The sequence below is a fragment of the Cebus imitator genome, unplaced genomic scaffold, assembly GCF_001604975.1.
Source record: "Cebus imitator isolate Cc_AM_T3 unplaced genomic scaffold, Cebus_imitator-1.0 Scaffold12, whole genome shotgun sequence".
Lineage (NCBI taxonomy): Eukaryota > Metazoa > Chordata > Mammalia > Primates > Cebidae > Cebus > Cebus imitator.
The window spans coordinates 3,761,309-3,781,501 of NW_016107327.1; the positions used below are offsets into that span (position 1 = coordinate 3,761,309).

General features: G+C 37.7%; 1 protein-coding gene across 2 annotated transcripts in view; it reads left to right on the plus strand.

Annotated features, from left to right (window-relative positions):
• CDH2 (cadherin 2) overlaps positions 1-20,193 on the plus strand; it is a 234,111-nt gene that overhangs the window by 210,899 nt on the left and 3,019 nt on the right. For both annotated transcript variants that reach the window (XM_017498094.2, XM_017498103.2), the window contains one exon: positions 10,670-10,834. In XM_017498094.2, coding sequence (XP_017353583.1) covers positions 10,670-10,834 — 165 coding nt within the window. The remainder of the gene's footprint in view (positions 1-10,669; positions 10,835-20,193) is intronic.

Consider the following 20,193-nt stretch of genomic DNA (forward strand, 5'->3'; position numbering starts at 1 on the left):
AAGGAAGTAGCTCAGCCTGTTCAGGCTGCTATAACAAAATTCTATAAACCGTGTAGTTTATAAAGAAGAGAAAATTATTTCTTACAGTTCTGGATGCAGGACGTCCAAGATCAAGGCACCAGCAGATTCAGTGTCTGGTGAGAGCTTACTCTATGCTTCATATAAAGTGCCTTTCTTGCAGTGTCCTCATACAATGAAAGGAGCAAACAAACTCCCTTGGTATTCTTTATAAGGGTACTAATCCCACTCAGGAAGGCTCCACCCTCATGACCTAATCACTTCCTAAAGGCCCTACCCCTTAATACTATTGTATTGGGAATTCGGTTTCAGCATGTGAACTCAGTGGGGGACAAAGACATTCAGATCATAGCAATACCTAATACCAACCCCTCTGTTTTGGGGGACATGTCTGAAAGATGGATTCTGTGTCACTGTAAAGTAGCATTTTATAAACGTAGAATCTGTTCATACATGGACTGTGGCTATGTTTTCTTTAGCTTTCAGAATTAAAAATCGAAAATATTCATGTAAAATTCTTGTTTCCTATTCCTTTTAAAAAGTGAAAAGATCTGGAAACATGACCTGCATCCTGAGAACCAAACCAAGATTCCCCCTCTTTAAGCAGGACAGTCATGTTCCAGTTTTCTTTTCTTTGTACCAGACCAACTTTATTCATATATGTTATCAGCCCATTCTTCATAGATACTTACTTTGCAGACCCTGATTCAATTATACAATAATGTCTTGGATTAACAAAAAACAGATTCATACAAAGAGGAGGTGATTTTCCAAGATAGTTCTATATTGCTTGAATAAGAGAGACAGAAAGAGAGAGAAGTAACCACACAAATATATTTAACCAGATGTATTAGCTAAAATAGGCTAACTGCTGTAACAGACTCTAAAATTTCAGTGACCTAACTCTAGTTGAAAATGTATTTCTTGCTTTCATAACAGTAATGGGGTTTCAGGTTGTGGACATTTGGGATGGAGAAAGGAGGTCTGCTCCTCTCCATACAGTCATTCAGGGACCTAAAGTGCCAGAGTCTGTCCCATCTTTCATGTGTAACTTTCAGGATCATCCTACCCATAAATCCATGCGATTGCTGCATGACAACAGGGTATGGAGGATGATTTTGGAGAGATTTCTAAGGGCCAGGCCTAGAAGTGGCACACGTCTGTTCTACTCCTAATTCCTTGGGAAATAACCTTTAGCAGTGTGTCTAGAAAGAAGAATAAAATGGTTTCAGTGATCAGCTGGAAGTCTTAACACACCCTGGTTAGGTACTTGAATTTAGAGAATCTTTTTGGATACTCAGTGAGAACACTTTTTACCCCACCCACAATGGGGGTTGCATTGACATCCAGCTATGTCACAGGGAAATAGGTCCCTTGACACAGGGGAGATGCAATAGGTACAGCTCATGAAATGCAACACTGTATAGGCATGAAAAACGGAATTTAAGACTCAACAAAAACAAGGAAAGGAAGCTCTCCTTTATCTGAAGAAAGCTTCTGCTACTTTCTGTGATACTAAAGTCTTCTTGATCAGGATCCAGCACGGGCATCACGTAAGGAATCACATATAATTTCAGGATAAAGGGAATTATAATAGGAGCGCCTAGGTTTTCAAAACCCAGAAGATACAGATATAATTGTCATATGAGTGTCCATTGACTTTTTTCAGTGAAATTCATTTTTTTATGTGATTTGTGGAAATTAGTTTCAGTATTGATGTAGATGAGCTCCCTAGAGTCTTGATGACACAGAAAGCACATTCCATTGTGTCCAGGTGCGTGAGATGAGGTAAGAACCCACAGTTCCTGTGACCCAGGGTTTGGCCTTTAGGAAAGGGAACTTCAAGCATTGACAATTTAGTTTCTTTTCTCTTTACCCCTCCACTTTGCATTTTGAACTGCCTGTACTCGCACACCTATACCACACTCTTTCACATTTTTTAACATAGTCCATTTCTTCATCTAATTTTGTTTAGCCATCAAGATTCATCTTAAGACATCTTGTCTTGGAGTACCAGGCTGAACTGAATGTGTCTGCTGTCTCCCACAGCATTCCCTGTCTGCCTCTATTTTGAGCTTTTATGTTGGTCCTGACCTTAAGCTCTGTAAAGCAAAGGCTTGTCATACTCATTTTTTATTTCAGCAACACTCAGAATGTTAGTTAAACCGCTCTGGGTCCTCTTCCTGAATTTCTAACTTATTTTGCAACTCTATCTGTGACATAATTGAACCAGTACACTTCTGATAACTTCACTGTTATCCTTAGAGATCTCTGATGTCTTCAGGAAATGATGATAGCATTCATAAATGCTAGCATTGTTGTATACTTGTTCTGTGTCAGGCACTGTGCTACTCTCTTAGTTTGCAAGTCCTTTATGGTGTTCCTGATGATTCCATGAAGTGGACACTGCTATTATTCTGGTTTTCAAACCTAGGCCTGTGTGACTCAATAGTTCAAGCTCTCATGCACTGTGATAGAGGTTGTATAATAGATATTTTATTTAGTCTCACTGGTTTATGGCAGGCAGGAGCTGTTATTGGTTTGGTCTAGTACGGCCAGGCACATAGCCACAGCTTATTAGATGACCACTGGTAATCTGACTTTAGAAGACATAAGGGTAAGACCCAATCAATTGATTAAGCTTGCAGAATTGGGCACATTTGGACATTAACAAAGTTAAAATCTGGAGAAGCAATCTAAGCAGCCAAGTATTTAAAAAAAAAAATCTGAGTATACAGTCTGGAACTAAATCCAAAGTCCAGACAGGATGCCTAGACAGAAGGATGGGGCACACAGGTACAAGAAAGCCACTGGAGAACAAATCAGCTACTTTTCTGAGTCAAGAAATCTCTTCTTGAGCCAGGGGATCTCTGTGGACTTCTGCAGTCTCAGGAACCAGACCTAATGTGGGCAATGAAGCCCAATCTTTTGACTTTATGTCAAGAATGAAGCTTTTTAATCTAACTATGGTATATTTGATTGCTTGAAATGATTATTTTAAAAATTGATTCTGCCGTATAAGCAAACTTAACAGATGGCTGAATCTGGACATAATTGTGGAGGCCACTTTCAACGCTTTTATTGTTGGCTAAAGCATGCTCTGTTAATGATGTTCCTAAGTTATTCATTTTTACCCACCTGTAAACACTGTTATATATTTGTTATTGAAAGAATTCTGATTTCACAAAAGGAAAGTTCCACTAGGTATTGGGTTAGCACATTGTCATTCCCTTTTTCCATGCTATTCTCAAAACACTTGTGGCCAGGGTACACATTAGTAGGCTGTAAAAGGCGTGCGTTCTGAACTGATCAGTGCCCATGCCCTCCCAGTTATTAAATACTTTCACTGTGCACATGATTTGCATATGACTTTCTTTTTGCCATTCCTGTCACTTCATGCAAATGACACACTATTTTATGTAAGTGATTTTAATATTTATTCTTCCTGGCCAATTACAAATTTACTACATTTAGTTTTAAGGAATTTTAAAGCTATTGATATTCTAGTAATAACAGTGATAAAGATTTGAATGCCAAGTATGCATTAGTACTATGCAAAAAAAAAAAAAAGCTAACGTGCAAAAATGCTGTAGGCCAGTGCAGCTACCAAATCCGCCAGCTACCTATTTTATAAATAAAGTTTTACTGGAACAGGGCCATGCACCATGCCCATTGATGCCCATTTTTTATGTATTATCTATGACTACTTTTATTCTGTAGCAGCAGCAAAGTTGAAATATTGTGACATGGACTATCTGGCCCCCAAAGCCTAACATACTAATATTTACTATCTAGACCTTACAGAAAAAGATTGTTGAACCTTGCTATAGATGTATTCAATCAATGGAATTCTCATTGGCTTTTTTGTCTAAAAGTTAAATACTATTAAGGTTAGTATGGGAAGTTTATGTAATCTGCTGAAGGTCACACAGTTAAAAATATGATGAAACCAGGATTTGAATTAAGGATTTTAAAAAATCAAATACTTGGCTCCCTTTGCAGTATTTACTTTATGTGTACATTTATCGTAACACAAAGAATATTCTTCAGAACATTTCAAAATGATGTGTCATAAACTAGGGAGGGATCTTGATGCTCTGCCACCATGTTCTCAACCAAATGTTGTCATTTCTTTATTACCTATTTTTACGTTTCCTCTGAGATGAATTAATAGAACAGCTTTGGTCTCTATCCAAGTGGTCAATTTTTTTTTTTTTTTCAAGAAGAAATTGGAGCTCAAGGTGAAAACATGGAACCCAACATGTGTTTAGATGGCTATACTTTTGTCTCCCAAGACAGACAGTGTCTTAGAAGGGTTAAGAAATGTGCTCATCTTTATAGGGCTATAACTGGATTGCACTGAAACAATGGGAAATTATTTCATATTTCAAGTGCTCCATCTTTTTGAAGCCCTGTTCCTCTGCTCCCTTGAAGTCTTCAATTATCTACGTCCTCTCTTCTTCCAGCAGTACTTCCTTCACGGCTTCTTACACCTTCACTTTCCTTATTTTTTCTAACAGTTTAGATATTATATTAAGGTTTCATTATTTTTATTGTTATTTTTTTGAGACAGAGTTTTGCTCTTGTCACCCAGGCTGAAGTGCAATGGCATGATCTTGGCTCACTGCAACCTCTGTCTCCCAGGTTCTAGTGATTCTCCTGCCTCAGCCTCCTGAGTAGCTGGGACTATAGGCACCCACTACCACTCCTGGCTAATTTTTGTATTTTTAGTAGAGACAGGGTTTCACTATGTTGGCCAGACTGATCTCCAACTCCTGACCTCAAGTGATCCACCTGCCTCAGCCTCCCAAAGACCTGGGATTACAGGCATGACCCACCACACCTGGCCAAGCTTTCATTATTTGTAAATGTGTCCTTTTAAAAGGCATTAGACTAAAGGCTGTATGATGTTAGTAACCAAGTCTATTTCCCAAGAGAGACTCTTCTTACAAAAGAATTTGTGGAATCAAATCTTAACTGAAGTATGTATATGCCACATTTTCCTAAAAGAATAAGCTATAATTTTACAACAGGCCATAAGTTGTGATAGGATTTCAACAGTCACAATTTCTAAAACAGAAGCATAATTTTGCATCAAAGAGTGAACCTGTAGCTCATTCACAATTCTGAAAACAGGTAGAATTTTAAAGGAATCTGTGACAGCTCAGCATTAACAGTAAGCCACAGGGGCAGAAACAATAACTGTTCCCTTTTAGTGGGTGCTCAGTCCCCTCCCTTGTGGGAAGCAGAAAACTGGCTACCAATAAGATGAAAATGTATATGGAGAGAGAGAACAGAGATCCTTCATCTGTATACCGAAAGTCCCCAAGTTATTTTATTTCTATTAGGCTTGTGGTTCAATCCAGAAAAAGCTTTTTAGCAAATCCTTTATTTGGGGTGGTGGTGGGGGCTTTAATAATCCGTAGAATCTACTTATTTTTCCACATCATTTGACCTGTGAAGATAGTTACCATCATAACGATATGTCACTGGGGAAGAAAATCAGGTTGTAATGTAATTTGCATAAAGCTTGCACGGGTATATTTGACTTGCTTGTCAGCAGTTGTATGCTAATATGTTGACACCTTATACTATTTTATTCAATTATTTTAATGCCAGGAGCTCATAGAGGGTGAGAATAATCTTCTTTCTCACCTTCCATTTCTTTTTGTGTCTGAAGTTTCTTGCCTGTGCCACAGTCAGCTTTTTTCCAGATACTTTTTTATTCTTCAGAATTTTGTTCATTTACTTCCATGTGAGTATTTCAATTTCTGTCAGTCACTCAGTCTTGAAACAGGTTTAATGTTTACCTTATCTACATGGGGATTTTAAAGTCACTTGCCTTTGCAACTATAAAAGGAAAATTTTCCACTTGTACCAGCCCATGCCTAAGAGATAGCAAAACTGTTGCGTTTCATCACTGATTCTAACCAGTGGAGGCTGATAAAGGCCAGTGAATTTTGAATGTCCACCCCTTTCTTCCATGTGACAAACTCTTATTTGACCTAAGTGAGGACTCCTTCCTGCCTAAACAACAGTTAGTCTTATTTTAACCAACTGTGCACAGACTGAAGAACTCATTCTGTTGTGTGCAGAATGCTGGCGCCCAGTGCCTGATTAGCAGAACCAAACACCCCCTCCCAGCATTTCAAACTCCAGATGTTTTCTGCCTCAGTAAACTCTGGTGCATTTCTTCACTGGCAATTGGCAAAAAGATGCAGGTTTTTGATTATTTATTTTGCTTGCCCTGGTGGTCTCTCTGTGTTATCCTTTGGCATGCTTAAGTGAGTCTGTGACCTTGGTCAACTCATTAACCTCCCTTAGCTACTGTAATCAATAGAGTGGGAACAATAACACCCACTTAGAAGGGTTTTTCTTTGTATTATATGCAATACCACAGGAGAAATTACCTAATGTAATTCCTGACAGCTGATGAGCACCAGATAAAGGTTTCTCTCAGACCGGAAAATGACATCTGGCACCCAGTAGGCATTCCATAAATACTGGTGGAATGGTAAATGAATGTTTGCATCACTCCCTGAAATGGGCTGACTGTATAATTCTATAGATTCTACATGCAATGTAGTTGTTGGAAATATTTGCCTGAGATTCCAGAATTTCAATTTATACTGATGCAGCATTTTACTTTATTCTAGCATAACCAAATGCCCTGAGTTAAACTCTCGTATCATTTTCCAAACTAATTATAAATCATTGCAAGTCAGTGGAATCAACCAAAAAAAAAAAGACAAGAACCAGAGCTTTAGCTGCTAAAGTCTTACTAACTTCCCTAGAACTATATCACCTTAAGATATTTAAATCATAGAAAAAAAAATTAAGTAACTTGCAGTGTTAATATTCTCAAAGCCCAAATTTCATGCCTATTTTTAATGACGATTGCCAATTAACACACATTCCAAACATTAAAAGAAGGTAAAAAAGAGATTTTCCTTGGCCTTCATTTGAAGTTAACATTGTAAAGATTGGCAATCATAAGAGAATTTTCAGACCCACTCTTTCTCTAAAGTTTTAGGAGCCAAATAAAGATGTCTTTTTGGAATGTTTATAATCTTCACAAGTAAGGCCATGAACCCAATGATGTTGAGATTTTTAGTCTTTGTAATTTTCTTTATAATTTTCATCCTACATGTCATTTGTGTGTTTATGTAAGTCATTCTGGGATTGTAAAGATGTATAATTATGGAGGGCTTTTATCAAAAGGCCTAAAATTAGACCCTCAGGTCAGGACTTTTGCCATGCAACACAGATGGACATCAACAGAAGAGCCCATCCCTGTGACCAAAGAACACTTTCACATGCTGCCTGCCATTATTAGATTTTTATATCCCATATTTGCAGTAGATGAGGGGAATCCATCACAGAGACACTAAGCCATATAGTTTAACCCAGTGTCTAGCTTCCTGTAAACTAGAGATTTTCTGTCTGTTTTTGGACACCATCACAGTGGAAGAATTTAACAGGTTTCCATCATTATGTAGTGATTCACCATGGCAATGATTCTCAGCAATGGGACCAGGTGGTCTTTCTCTCCCTCCTCATTATAAATTATTACTATAGTGTGTAATGTGATCCAAGTCACGTTTCTTGAATTAGCTGCTCCTTTGATATCTGGATAAGTATCATCACTGAGATTATATTCAACACTTTTTTTTAGTGAGCACTCTCTATGAGCCTGACACATTAATGGTTCAAAGGTCTGATAAGACCAGAGAAGTTTTAAGACTCTTCCTGCTCTCTGGTTCTTAGGAAAAGCTATCAAAAGAAAGATAAAGAACTGTAAATTATTTGCTATTATGTAAGTATGTTATATATACAATGAATGAAGCAGATTAGGAGGATGTGCTTTCTTTGTCCAGAGGGGACAGCTACTATCAGCTAGAGCAAATTGTTGTCAAAATGTAAGATCTGTTTTGCTAGATCTCGTTATTTTCAGGTGAGATATGTCTAAATGTTGGCGACCTATTTGAATATGTTTAAAACTCTGCTAGCCAATCAAAATGCAATTTTATTTGCAACCTCTGGATTCAGTGGGAATTACAAAAGTCAGAGTAGAGTGGCTCTTCTCAGATAGGGTGTAGCATGAGCAAAGCCCACATACCTCTTTTATCTCTAGTTACATGAAAGAAATTCCTTTCTGTTCTTATATTTGTCACCCTAAGTTGTTACATCCGGGACTATCAAAGAATACGTCGCCAGGTAAAAGAAAGTGCTTAAACGTAAGATTCTATTACGTTTTTGTGTGGTAATTTAGACTTCTAATAAAACATTTTTCACCCTTAGGGTAAAATTATTTATTAACTGTCATCAATATACTTGTCATCTATTTTCCCCCATTTTAGGGACAGCTTTGGTAACTAATAAGAATACATGCTTATTTACAGTTCACCCCACTCTACTATGCTTGGTAGTTATGCAATTAAACAAGGCCTGGAAAAAAAACATGCTTTTTAGTGTGAAAGCTTTCAAATTTCTTTAACTAAATCCCTCTTTTTATCGTATATAGCATTTTAACATTTCAAGGGCTTTCACATCTGTTGCATCATTAAGGACCTTTTTTGAGATATTCTGTAAATAACTCAGATTCTATAAAATTGAAAATTGAGCACATTTGTGGAAGATCAAGGTGTTTTCTTTCAAGTTTTGTATGGATGATTTGAAATACTCCAACCTGACAAGAGAAAGCAGTATTCTGATGCCTTTGCTCCTGCTGTGGACTCTCCCAAAACGGCGCTTTCTCGCCAGCCCATAGATGGTTCAAAGCAAAAACCGGTTTCTCCCTGAGCATTTTATAGCTTGTGATATACCAAATGTACATCCCACTGTGGTGGGTTCGAAGTCTCTGTACTTACCTGGCTGTCTGCATTACATTACACACACCTAAGAGGAGGAGTTTTTCCATCAGGGTATCTGAATGCCTTCATGAAGTTCTCATGCTACCTGAAGTTCTCGATAAGGAAACACTCAGGGGAAGTGTTGCCAGGATCATAGTGTCTTATTGAGCATAGAGATAAATTTTAAATCACATGCTATGAAGTTAGACGGACTAGCTGTGTGACCTTGGGCAAGTTACTCAACCTGTTTCTTTATCTTAAAAGATGATAATCAAACATTTCTTCATGGGTTTGTTAGACAGAGAAAACACTTATCAAGGGCCTGGTATATAGTGCCTGGCACACAATGGGTATGAAGGTTAGTGACCTTTTCCTTCTTTTTGTCTCCTATATTATTTTAAGCATTCCTCACATTCCAGTCCCTCCATACTCATTTATCTAGTTCCTTACCTCTAAATCCAACCTTGTAATTCAATCTTGATTTACTCATAGATGATTTTGGAATCTAATACACTTGGAGTCAGAATCTGGTTCTTAATAGATCTGGGACCATGGGCAACTTTCTTGGGTTATTTGAAACTCAGTTTTCTCATCTCTTAAATGGGTATATAACTTAATATCACGTCTACTAAGAGGATCAAATGAGTGAAGATATCTAAGACACCTAGAATATTGCCAAAACATGGTAAATGTTCAACTGTCGAATAAATCAAAATCACTGTAGAGATAATTGCAAAAGGTTTTAAGCTAGTTTTAGGCAGAGATGAAGCCTAAACTAAGAAAAGTGTAAGTAAATCTATGCTTTCTGCAATGTCAATTTTGAATTGGGAGAATATTGGGTAAGCTGAAGACATGACATTTTATATCACCAGAATTCAGAGGTTTGAAAACTACCAAGTGTTTGCCCAAACCTAAAATGTGGATGCTTTTCCACATTGTAATCGGTCTCCTTCTACATTCCTGTCCAGCTGTCTAATGCCTGGGCTAAAAATAGTTCTGAGGGCTCAACCTATGGCCAGAGCATCCTTCTTCACAGGTTGTACTCTGCCTCTGAAAGTGGACAGACGTGTTTTGTCAGGACATTCCCACAGGGCAGCAAGGGAAGAAAATCCACCCTCCCTCTGGCCTAACACCACTAAACCAGAGGTCATTTGTAAACTTTTCCTCAATAGAGCCACACAGTAAAGAATTTAGGTTTTGTGGGCCACATACATTCCCTGTAGCATATTTTTCTTTGTTACTTTTAAGTAACTTTAAAAATGTAAAAGCTAGTCTTAGAGAAAAATAGGCCATAGGTCACACTGGGCCCAGAGATCGTGGTTTTTCTGACCTCTGCTCTAGACTTTAGAAGGGAGAGAGGGAAGGAAGAAGGGTGGCTTGAAACCTTGATAAACTAATGCCATCCTTTAGGGAAAAGGAAAAATAACCACCCTCATTTAAAAAAATATATTAAAAGCATTAAGTAGCACCTTTGCTTCTATGGTACAATTATATTGTCTAGTCAGTTTTTTAGTTGTTTTATAGTGAGACCGCATCACACTGCTGTTTTTCATTGGAAACTGATGAGGAACATTGTAAAGCAGATGGAGCACAGACTGTAGAAATGAAAAGCACAGAAGAAAGAGCTGTGTGAAAGAAATATTTAATCATAACATGAAAAAATTCATAGTGGCAACTTTTCCATTATGTTAAATTTTCCTCATTTCTATATGTTCTGAGTACGTGCTTAAAAAGTGAGGTTGTAATTTTCTATCTTTGTGCCCATCTCTCATTGGTTTTTGATTTTTGTCTTTTTGCAGGACTACGACTTGAGCCAGCTGCAGCAGCCTGACACTGTGGAGCCTGACGCCATCAAGCCTGTGGGAATCCGACGAATGGATGAAAGACCCATCCATGCCGAGCCCCAGTATCCGGTCCGTTCTGCAGCCCCACACCCTGGAGACATTGGGGACTTCATTAACGAGGTACAGAGAGAGACTCATTTTCTCTATAAGAGTTTTTACTTCATGCTAATGGTTAGATCTCTGTAGGCCACAAATTGCTTGGAATACAGCTATACAGTTCACTGAAACATACTTCTGTTTCTTGTCTTTGAGTGAAAGCAAATGTGGCTTCATTAACAATGAACAAATGTAATTGCTTTGATCCACCAAAAAGAGATTGATCAATTAAGATTCTGCATTTGTAAAATGACATACATCATATATTATCATAATTAGTCACACTGTCTCCAAGAAGTATTTGTTTCCCTTAGATTACAAATAATAAATAGACTGACAATATTATAGTGCATTCTAATTTCATATATTAGCATTAATAAATATAACAGTAGTTGACTTTAATTTTCCTCACACTGTACCCTTTGAATCTCAAAAATCATGAGAATTCAGTACCTGCCCAATGACTCCATCAAAAGAGATTAGTTGGAAGAGCTAAATTAAGTATTATGTAAGTGATTTAAATACTTGTCTAGTTGAGGAGTTTTAAGAGCTTCTGTAAAAGGAAGCTACTTCTCTGTTGCATATAACAGATATGATTTTCACTGTCAAAATTATTATGACATTCTTTTATTTCATTACTGGCCAAGAGTTTTGCTACATTTAATATTTAAGTTTTGAAGTTCATTTATTTATGCTGCTGCTTCAGAGCGTGTCTATAGTTTTACTGTAATTCTCCTATTGAATTTTTATTGTCTGTATAAGCGAACAATATATATTGATGTTGATTGTGAATATATGGCAGAACTTCTCTTTTCTGGTCATATCATTAGTGTCTCCAAGATCAGAATAGGTCTCAATGCATTACAAAGTGGAATGCATCTGTTGTATATGGCCTTCAGTCATAGGCTGATAAGACTCTTGTATTCTGGGCTTCTTCAAAATTCATATAATATTAAACATAATCAATATTAGGTTTCTAGATGTACTTAATGCTTGTAGAAAAGGTTTTAAAACAAAATTGGAATAGTTGCCTATCTCTATATCCATTACTGTCTATTCCTAAAATATATGCTGTCTTCTGAACATATGTATTCATTTCTGCTAAATAGGTAATAAGGTTAATTTGTAGTTGACATGATTTAGAAACATATGGAAAGCAAAAACAACAGAATGCCAGTAACACCCTTTATCCACAGAAATATGTCCTGACTTTGCCAGCTCTTAGTTATGTATAGACCCGGGTAGAATTTGCAGAAATTTATGCATATATGCCTAGATCTTTTAGAAAATGTAAGAGTGCCTAATGATTTTATTTCTAATTTAGTGTTTGTCGTCATAAGAAATTGTTAAGTTATTCCTATGGTTGTCAATTCAAGATATAGTGAATCTTCTGACTCTAGGTATAGGAACTAGACTTTAATTTTTTTTTTTTTTTAATTTTATTTTTGTAGAGACAGGTCATTACCAGCCTGTTTCCCAGGCTTGTCTTGAACCTTGGGCTCAAATGATCCTCCTGCCTCAGACTCTAAACTGCTGGGATTACAGGCATGAGCCACTGTGTCCAGCTGGAACCATACTTTTTTGAAGCCAGAATTCTGGCTTAAGGATAATTCAGCAAATCCTTACTAAATATTTCTGCCTATCCCTGAAGTATCAGTATTCTGTGGGATTTTGTTTCATCCCTGATACTCTCCTTTTCTCAGTGCTAAAGATCAAACAGTAAGCATTATTTATAAGGCTATTCCTCATCTGATTCCTGCCCTCTTCTACCCCTCAACCCCCCCACTTTCCCTTTCTGTGCTGCAGCCCCACTGAACTATTTGCAGTTCCTCAAAAGCATTACACTTTTGAATGCACTGTAACCTCGGCAAAGCCCTTACCTACTTGGCCATCTGTTGGACTCCCACTTTAGCTTCAGAATTCAGCCAAAACATTTCTCTGTGAAGCTTTCCTTGATACCTCTGGGAAGGGTTAACAACCTGACCCTTGGGTCATAGCCCTCACCAGCTGGGGTATAACTGTCAGTATTTCTTTCTCCCACTCAGCATGTGAGCTCTCCAGGAAAAGCACTATTTCTTGTTCATGTTTTTATAACCTAAGCATCTAGTATGTTACCTAGCTCTTAGATTTTTGTCATTTTCAGGCATTCGAGTATGCACTGTGGCCAATGTGTAGGGCATGGTGCTGTGGGCACCACCCAATTTACGTCTGAGATCCAGCGGATACCGAGTCTGGAGCCTTTCATTGTACTTGTCGGAGTACACAAAAAACTAAGGATAGTGGTTATTCTGAATTTATGTTTGAGTGTGGGCTTTCTCTCTCTCTCTCTCTCTCTGTCTCTCTCTCTCTCTCTCTCTGGCTATGTGTGTGTGTTTGTGGTCACTGTTTTTTTTTTCTTTCTTTCTTTTTTTAACAGTGACTATATTTTCTTTAGTAGATAAAAAAGAGCATTTAGTCAGAAAGTTTCACTTACCCAGCCCTTCTTGGCCACAGCAGCAGGAGTTATAGTAGAATTTCTATTTGGAATTTTCTTTCTCCAAAACAGTGCTCAGGTACACAGTGTGTTATGGCTGGAGATCATTAACAAACAGGTGTGATTACTTATATGAAAAACTTTGTTCCAAACAACTGACTACAAATTGACTTCCAGAATACAATATATTCATAATTTGAAGATTGTCTGCATATGTGAAAAATGGCTCATTATGAAACCATCTTGAGCTCAGTGTAAGATCATCCATTCAGCAAACCACTGTTGAACATCTATGTGTGTAACATAACTGTGCAAGTAATATATAGATAAAAGCATAAATTAGGCATCGATTCTCTTTGTGTATGTCTCCTACTTTGCTGCTAGCACAATATTTGTACAATGCAAACGTGCCAGTATCTGAAGCCTTATATGCCAGGCATAGGAGGCCCATTGTGTCTGGTTCTTACTTGGCTTTCCAACTCCATTTCAAGCCCTTCCCCACCCAGCATCTTGCAAGCTACCCACAGAGAATTCTACTTGTCATTCACAATCTCAGTTTACAACGTTGTGCTGGTGCCTATCTACCTGATGTTCTTCCTATCTAGAATTTCCTTTCCCCTTTTTCTAGATGTTGGGGAAACTTCATTAAGTATTTACCAATCCAGAAAGGGTCAGGCATACAGAGTATGGGTTAGGCACCATCCACTGGCATCCCATGGTACCTAGAACTCACGTCCCTCAGATCCCATGGTTCCATCCTGCCTCCTCTCCGAGCACTTTTGTGGTCCAGGGGAGTGGGGCTTATTGCTGGAGGGGCAGTTTGGGCACAATGATTTGGTGAATTAGTGAATGAATGAACTGAAAGGATCCAATTTGGAAGTCATTCTGAAAATGGCAACTAAATCCATGAGAGAGAGAGAGTGTGTGCATGCATGTGTATGTAGAGACAGGGTCTCTCTCTGTTGCCCAAGCCGGAGTGCAGTGGCACAGTCATAATTAACTACAGCCTCAACTTCCTGGGCTCAAGCCATCCTTCATCCTCAACCTCCCAAAGTGCTGGGATTACAGGTGTAAGCAACCATACCTGGCCTAAATCCATGAATTTGAATGTGATTACAAGATAGAGAAATGTGGAGGAAAGGAGGAACCAAATATCTTGACCTAGAAACATCGCTGCAGTTGGAGACAAAGACTGAGGACGTAAGGTATACAATAAAACAATAGTTTTAAGGATATGATGGTCAGTTCTGTAGGACTTTTCAGGGAGAAGAAAACTGTCAGAAGTCCTAAGCCAGTAATAACTTTCCAAAATACCATCTAGATTCTTTCATCCGAGATACCTCTTAAAACTTGTTCATTGTCTTCATTTACTGGACAAACAAAAATGAATACTTGTAAAGTTTCAAAACAGTTGAAAGCACCTAGAAAGAACTCAAGCACATTTTATAAAAATATTTAAAAGGCACACAAATTTATTTATCTGCAGGTCTTATTTGATTTAGCAGAGCACCAAATGTTCCAAAGGAAGAATAATATAGTGGTGATTATAATTGGAGTGCTTTTATAGATGTAAGGAATAAGAAAGCTCATGAGAACATTTTCTAGTTTGTTTATTTAAATAAGGAATGAATGTTGCCTTGAATCTCAAAAATGATAACTTATTTCCAGTCTGGTAGGCAGAGTAAAATAAGTCACATGTATTTTTAATTTCAACTGCAGAATTTCATTTTTTTTTTTTTGAGTTTTTAAACATGACCTTCAGAGAGTGAAAAGTTCAAATTATTTAATCCCAACCCAACAGTTAGATATTAACATACCTCCAATAATTTTACTAATACTAATCCTGTATATATCTTTGTAAAAGGAAATATACTTCTTTATATTTGTGTGCATTTGTCCATTCTCCTGCTCTTTGTGTGCATTTGTCCATTCTCCTGCTCTATTTGTCCATTCTCAGAACTACCAAGACTGGGTAATTTATAAAGGAAAGAGATTTAATCAACTCTCAGTTCCACAGGGCTTGGAAGGCCTCAGGAAACTTACAGTCTTGCTAGAAGGGAACGCAAACGTGTCCTTCTTCATTCACATGGTAGCAAGAGAGAAAAGCGCTGAGCAAAAGGGGAAAAGGCCTTTTGATTATAAAATCATCAAATCCCATGAGAACTCATTATCACGACAGCAGCAGCATGGGGGCAACTGCCCCATGATTTAATTACCTCCCACTGGGCCTCACTCACAACATGTGGGGATTATGGGAACTACAATTCAAGATGAGATTTGGGTGAGGACACAGTCAAGCTGTATCATTGTGTGTGTACACACACACATGCATGCATGTATACACATATATACTATATATACACACACACACAATCTTTATGTGTGTATATATGTATATGTATTAAAAAGTATATGAAGTATAAAATAGTATATGTTTTAAATAGTATGTATTAAAGAGTATATGAGGTATATTTCTCTACTCAAAAGTAGACCACATTTTTATTAATATTGTTTAAAACTTATGGCAGCTTCTTACAACTGGCATGCAATTACTAACGTTTAAAATGCTTGTCTTTTTCTCCTATTAATTAAATTTAATTTCTCATGTTAAAATATCTCATTCTGGTCTTATAGAAGTTGGGCATTTGTGTAAGTTCAAATCTAGCCATCCCACTAACAGCTCTGTCACCTTCTACAAGGTCAAGATCTTTGGCTCTTGGATCTTCAGTTTTTTTATTTGTACATGGGAATAGTAATAGAACCTCCTTTTAAGATTGCAGTGAGAACTAAATGAGATTATCTTTGTAATGTGCTTGGTATAGTGCTTGTCACATAGTAAAAATATCTTAATTATTATTGGTGTCATATTAGTAACTATTACAGGTAAATTACATTTTAGGAGTAAAAGACTTTCTGTTCTCTAATTGTAAGAAAACAATTAAAATCTTCTACTTCTGCACCAAAAATTGCTTTACCCAGAAAGAAGGGTAGCAATGTTGGCCCCGATACATACAGTTCTACTGTAATGTAAACATGGTGTACTTTTATATCCACATATATCTTAAATCTAGATTCTAGCTTCTTCTGAAAGGAGTGGATGTAACTATGGAGAGGATACTGAGTGGGAAAAACTACACCCAGGAGAACAATGCATAGTTACCTGATAGAATACCTGTTGCGTGTCAGGCAGTGTGTTGGACAGCAAGATGTGAACGCAAAACAGCCTCTGTAGAAAGGGTTGTCACATCTAGTGTCATCCAAAAAAGCTGATAAAAGTAGAGGAGGCTGGGCACAGTAGATCACACCTGTAATCTTTGGGAAGCTCAGACAGGCAGATCGCTTGAGCCCAGGAGTTTGAGGACAGCTTGAGCAACGTGACAAAAAACCCTCTCTACAAAAAATACAAAAATTAGCTGGCTATGGTGACATGTGTCTGTAGTCCTAGCTACTCAGGAGGCTGAGGTGTGAAGACCAGCTGACACCAGGAAGATCAAGGCTACAGTGAGCCATGATTGTGCTACTGCATTACAGTCTGGGCTATAGAGTGAGACCCTGCCTCTAAAAAGAAAAAAAAGTAGAAGGGACCAGAGAGACCACAGGAATGACTCCCAGTCATGGTTGGGGGAAATAAATCTGTGCAGTAGAAGTGACATTTTTAATGAGCTTTTGGATGGTTGGATGGCTATTAATCAGATAAAAAAATATGAGAGAGATCATTTCAAGCAAAATGAATAATCAACATAGAAGCACACAAGAACATGATGCTTTGGGATTTTGGGGGGGGTTCCCTTTGAGGGTACATAATTCAATTGTGCTTGCTGGAGCTGAGAATAGCTGAAACAGAAAAGATGGGTAAACAGTCTTGGTTCACTGAATGCTTTCTAGAAAGTTTTACTGCATGCTGTAGGTTACCCAACAGCAGGCATTTCATTTAACACCTTCCAGTTTTTCCCCTCTCTGTATACTTCTTCTATTATTTTCTTAAACCATTCATCAATTTTTAAGTTAATTTTCTTAAATAATTGTTTTAAATTGTTCATGCACCAGTTAAAAATCATTTCACCCATTGCTGGGGGAACTCCTTCATTTGGAAGGAGCCATAGAGAGCAGTCAGAGGGTCTTACTTGGGGGAGTGACATCAAATAACGTTTGAGAGAGAAACCAACAGTTTGTAGGAAAGAAGCTGGAATAGTACTGGAGACAGGAAGGCCAGTTAGGCAGGCTTTTTCTCTGGTCCAGGCAGGATATAATGATGACCTGGCCTAAAGCAGTGGCACTAGGACTGTAGAAAACAGAATATAAACGAAACAGTAAGACCTCTTTTTTCTTACATCCCCCATATGTTCGTCACTGGAGAATGTGGGTTTTTATCCTCATAAAAGCATATCTCCGCCCATAAAGCCTGGGATCAGAAGTCTATAAATACAAGCTCCGCAAGAATTCAGCCAGAGCCAGGCTCTCTCACTCTGCACAGAAGCCTCAGTCTTCAGAAAATAGTTTAGCTTTATCCAGAATTTAAGATCTACCTCTCCATGAAAGGTGGAACAAGAGGATACTTTGCTAAATTTAGTCAAACCTAGAGAAATACAGGCAGTTAGTTTGTAAATTTGGTAACAGTACATCCTGTGGAATAATTTCCACATCCAAGAATAAAGGAATCCCATAAGGGAGAACCAGAAGGTTCTGTTGCCCACTGGATTTCTTCTGTACATTCACTCAGATTTCGTGCCTGTTACTGTCAGTTTCTTTGGACTTCAGTGTGATCTTTTTAGAACTACCAAAATATTACCAAGAGTTTATATAATACCTCATTCAGAAGAGTCATATTTTATTCTCAGATAAAAATCAGTGCTATCCAAGTGGAAGGGATTTAAAGTACTTAACCTTCTGCATAGAAAGATGGCTTGCCTAAGAACTCTTGAAAAGTTCAGTGATTTTGCCCTTTTGTAATTATTAAAACATAAGGCAATGTGCCATGCTCCAGCATAGCACAGTGGTCTCTCTCTAATGGATTTTATGGCCTTAACCTCTTTTCTTGTTAAAAAAAAAAAAAAAAGAAATAAAACAGAGATTAATAAACTACCAGGGTGATCAGAAAGCCAATGCAGGAGCTAAAAAATAAAAAAAAAAGAATATTTTTTAGACTCTTAATAGTGGATATGAAAGTTGGTTATTACCAGCATTATATTTACTTTAAGATATCAAATTAGGTGGCTTAGCCATTTGATGAAGAGTCCTGGGGTCCATGAACACACCAGGGAAGACCAGACTGCTTCTTGTATTTATTCCCTGGACATAGTAAACACAGTTCACCGCTTTTTTCTCCTCCAAATCCAGACACACTTGAGGCCTTGCCATTGACACTTTAGAGCTAACTTGAGTCTTAACCTCTCCATGTTTCCAGTTTGGTGCTGACATCATAAGGATTGTTGACATCATAAGGGCTCTCTATTTTTACTTAAAAATTAAATTGTGATAAAGCAGATGACCTGAACAAAGTGATTGTAGCCATTGTCTCTTGTCTGTATTATAAAGCAGTTGTCACAATGAAAATTTAACATTTGTTTTCAGGGACCCAGTCTCCTTATCAGGAATTTCCCTGATTTTTCTTGATTTTTCTTCAGATCCTTCTTGGGTCTACTACTTGTATGGCCCCAAGTTAGACAATACCAAACTAAGGGAATCCCCTATTTCTTAAATCTAGTTGCTAGATTTTGTTGGGAAGAGGAGTGCAGGCTAACATGTGAATATTAACTCTATGAGGGCAGCTATTGGATCTAGCTCATTAGTAGCTGTGTCTCTGCCAGCAAGCAGAATACGTTGCAGTAATATTAATAGATAATTAACAGATATGTCTCAAATTGAATGAATAAACACAAACAAAATGAATGAATGAATGTTCTTTGGCTTTTGTTAGCTAAGGTTCCAATCACTGGCCACTCCAAAATATTGTTGCTTATAATAATGAAGACTTACTTCTTGCTTAAGTTATAAGTCAACTGTAGTCTCTCAGTGACTCAGTTCCTGATCCATGTCTTCTTTGTTTCAGGATCCAGGCAGATAAACTTCCCATCCCCAGCAGGCCATTCTCCTGGGAGAGAGGGAAAGGAAAAGGATTGGTGGAAGGGTGGAAACACATTAGATAGAGTTCTTAAAGTGGCTGCTTTCCACAGCTACTCACATTGCATTAGCCAAAGCCAGTCACACAGCCAAGCCTGACAGTGTGTTTGGGAAAGTAAACCCTGACCCCAGAGAGGCATTGTGGGAGTGTGGGTGTGTGTTCTGCCATCTGAAAAAGGGCAGTGAATCACTGAGGGCAGTAACACAATCTACCACAGAAAGGAGTTACGAGTTTTGAGAAATTGTAGGTTGTGGTTCTCAGTCTTAGCAGAATTGCCTAGTAGCTTAATCTAAAAATAAGATAAAGAAAATCCTATCTAAAATTACTTATGTTGTGTATATCTAAGTATTTTGCTGAAACCTGCTTTATTTTACACAGGCTTTTCTGGAGTGTAAATAGTATTAAGTGATGTGAGGAACAGTAATCAAGCAGTGCTAAATTTCATGGTTAAGATTGTTGGTAAAGAGGTACTTGGAAATGAGAAAACTGGTCGCGTGTACTTTCCTCTCTGATTTTTGATCAGAGTCAAGCAGCTGCCATATTATTTCTTAAAATATATCTTTACTGTTTTCTTATTTTTTCAAATCCCAAAGCAGGACATTTTTCTCTAAACTTCAATTTTTTAAAAATACTAATATTCATTGAGCTCTACATGTGCCAGACACTGTGGGTGAACCCTCGGGTCCCTTTATTGCATTTGGCCTTTATAATCATCTTATTATTATTACAGTTGTAGATGAGGATATATGGAGGTCCCACAGCTGGTACTGGGGAGAGCTAAGGTGTCAT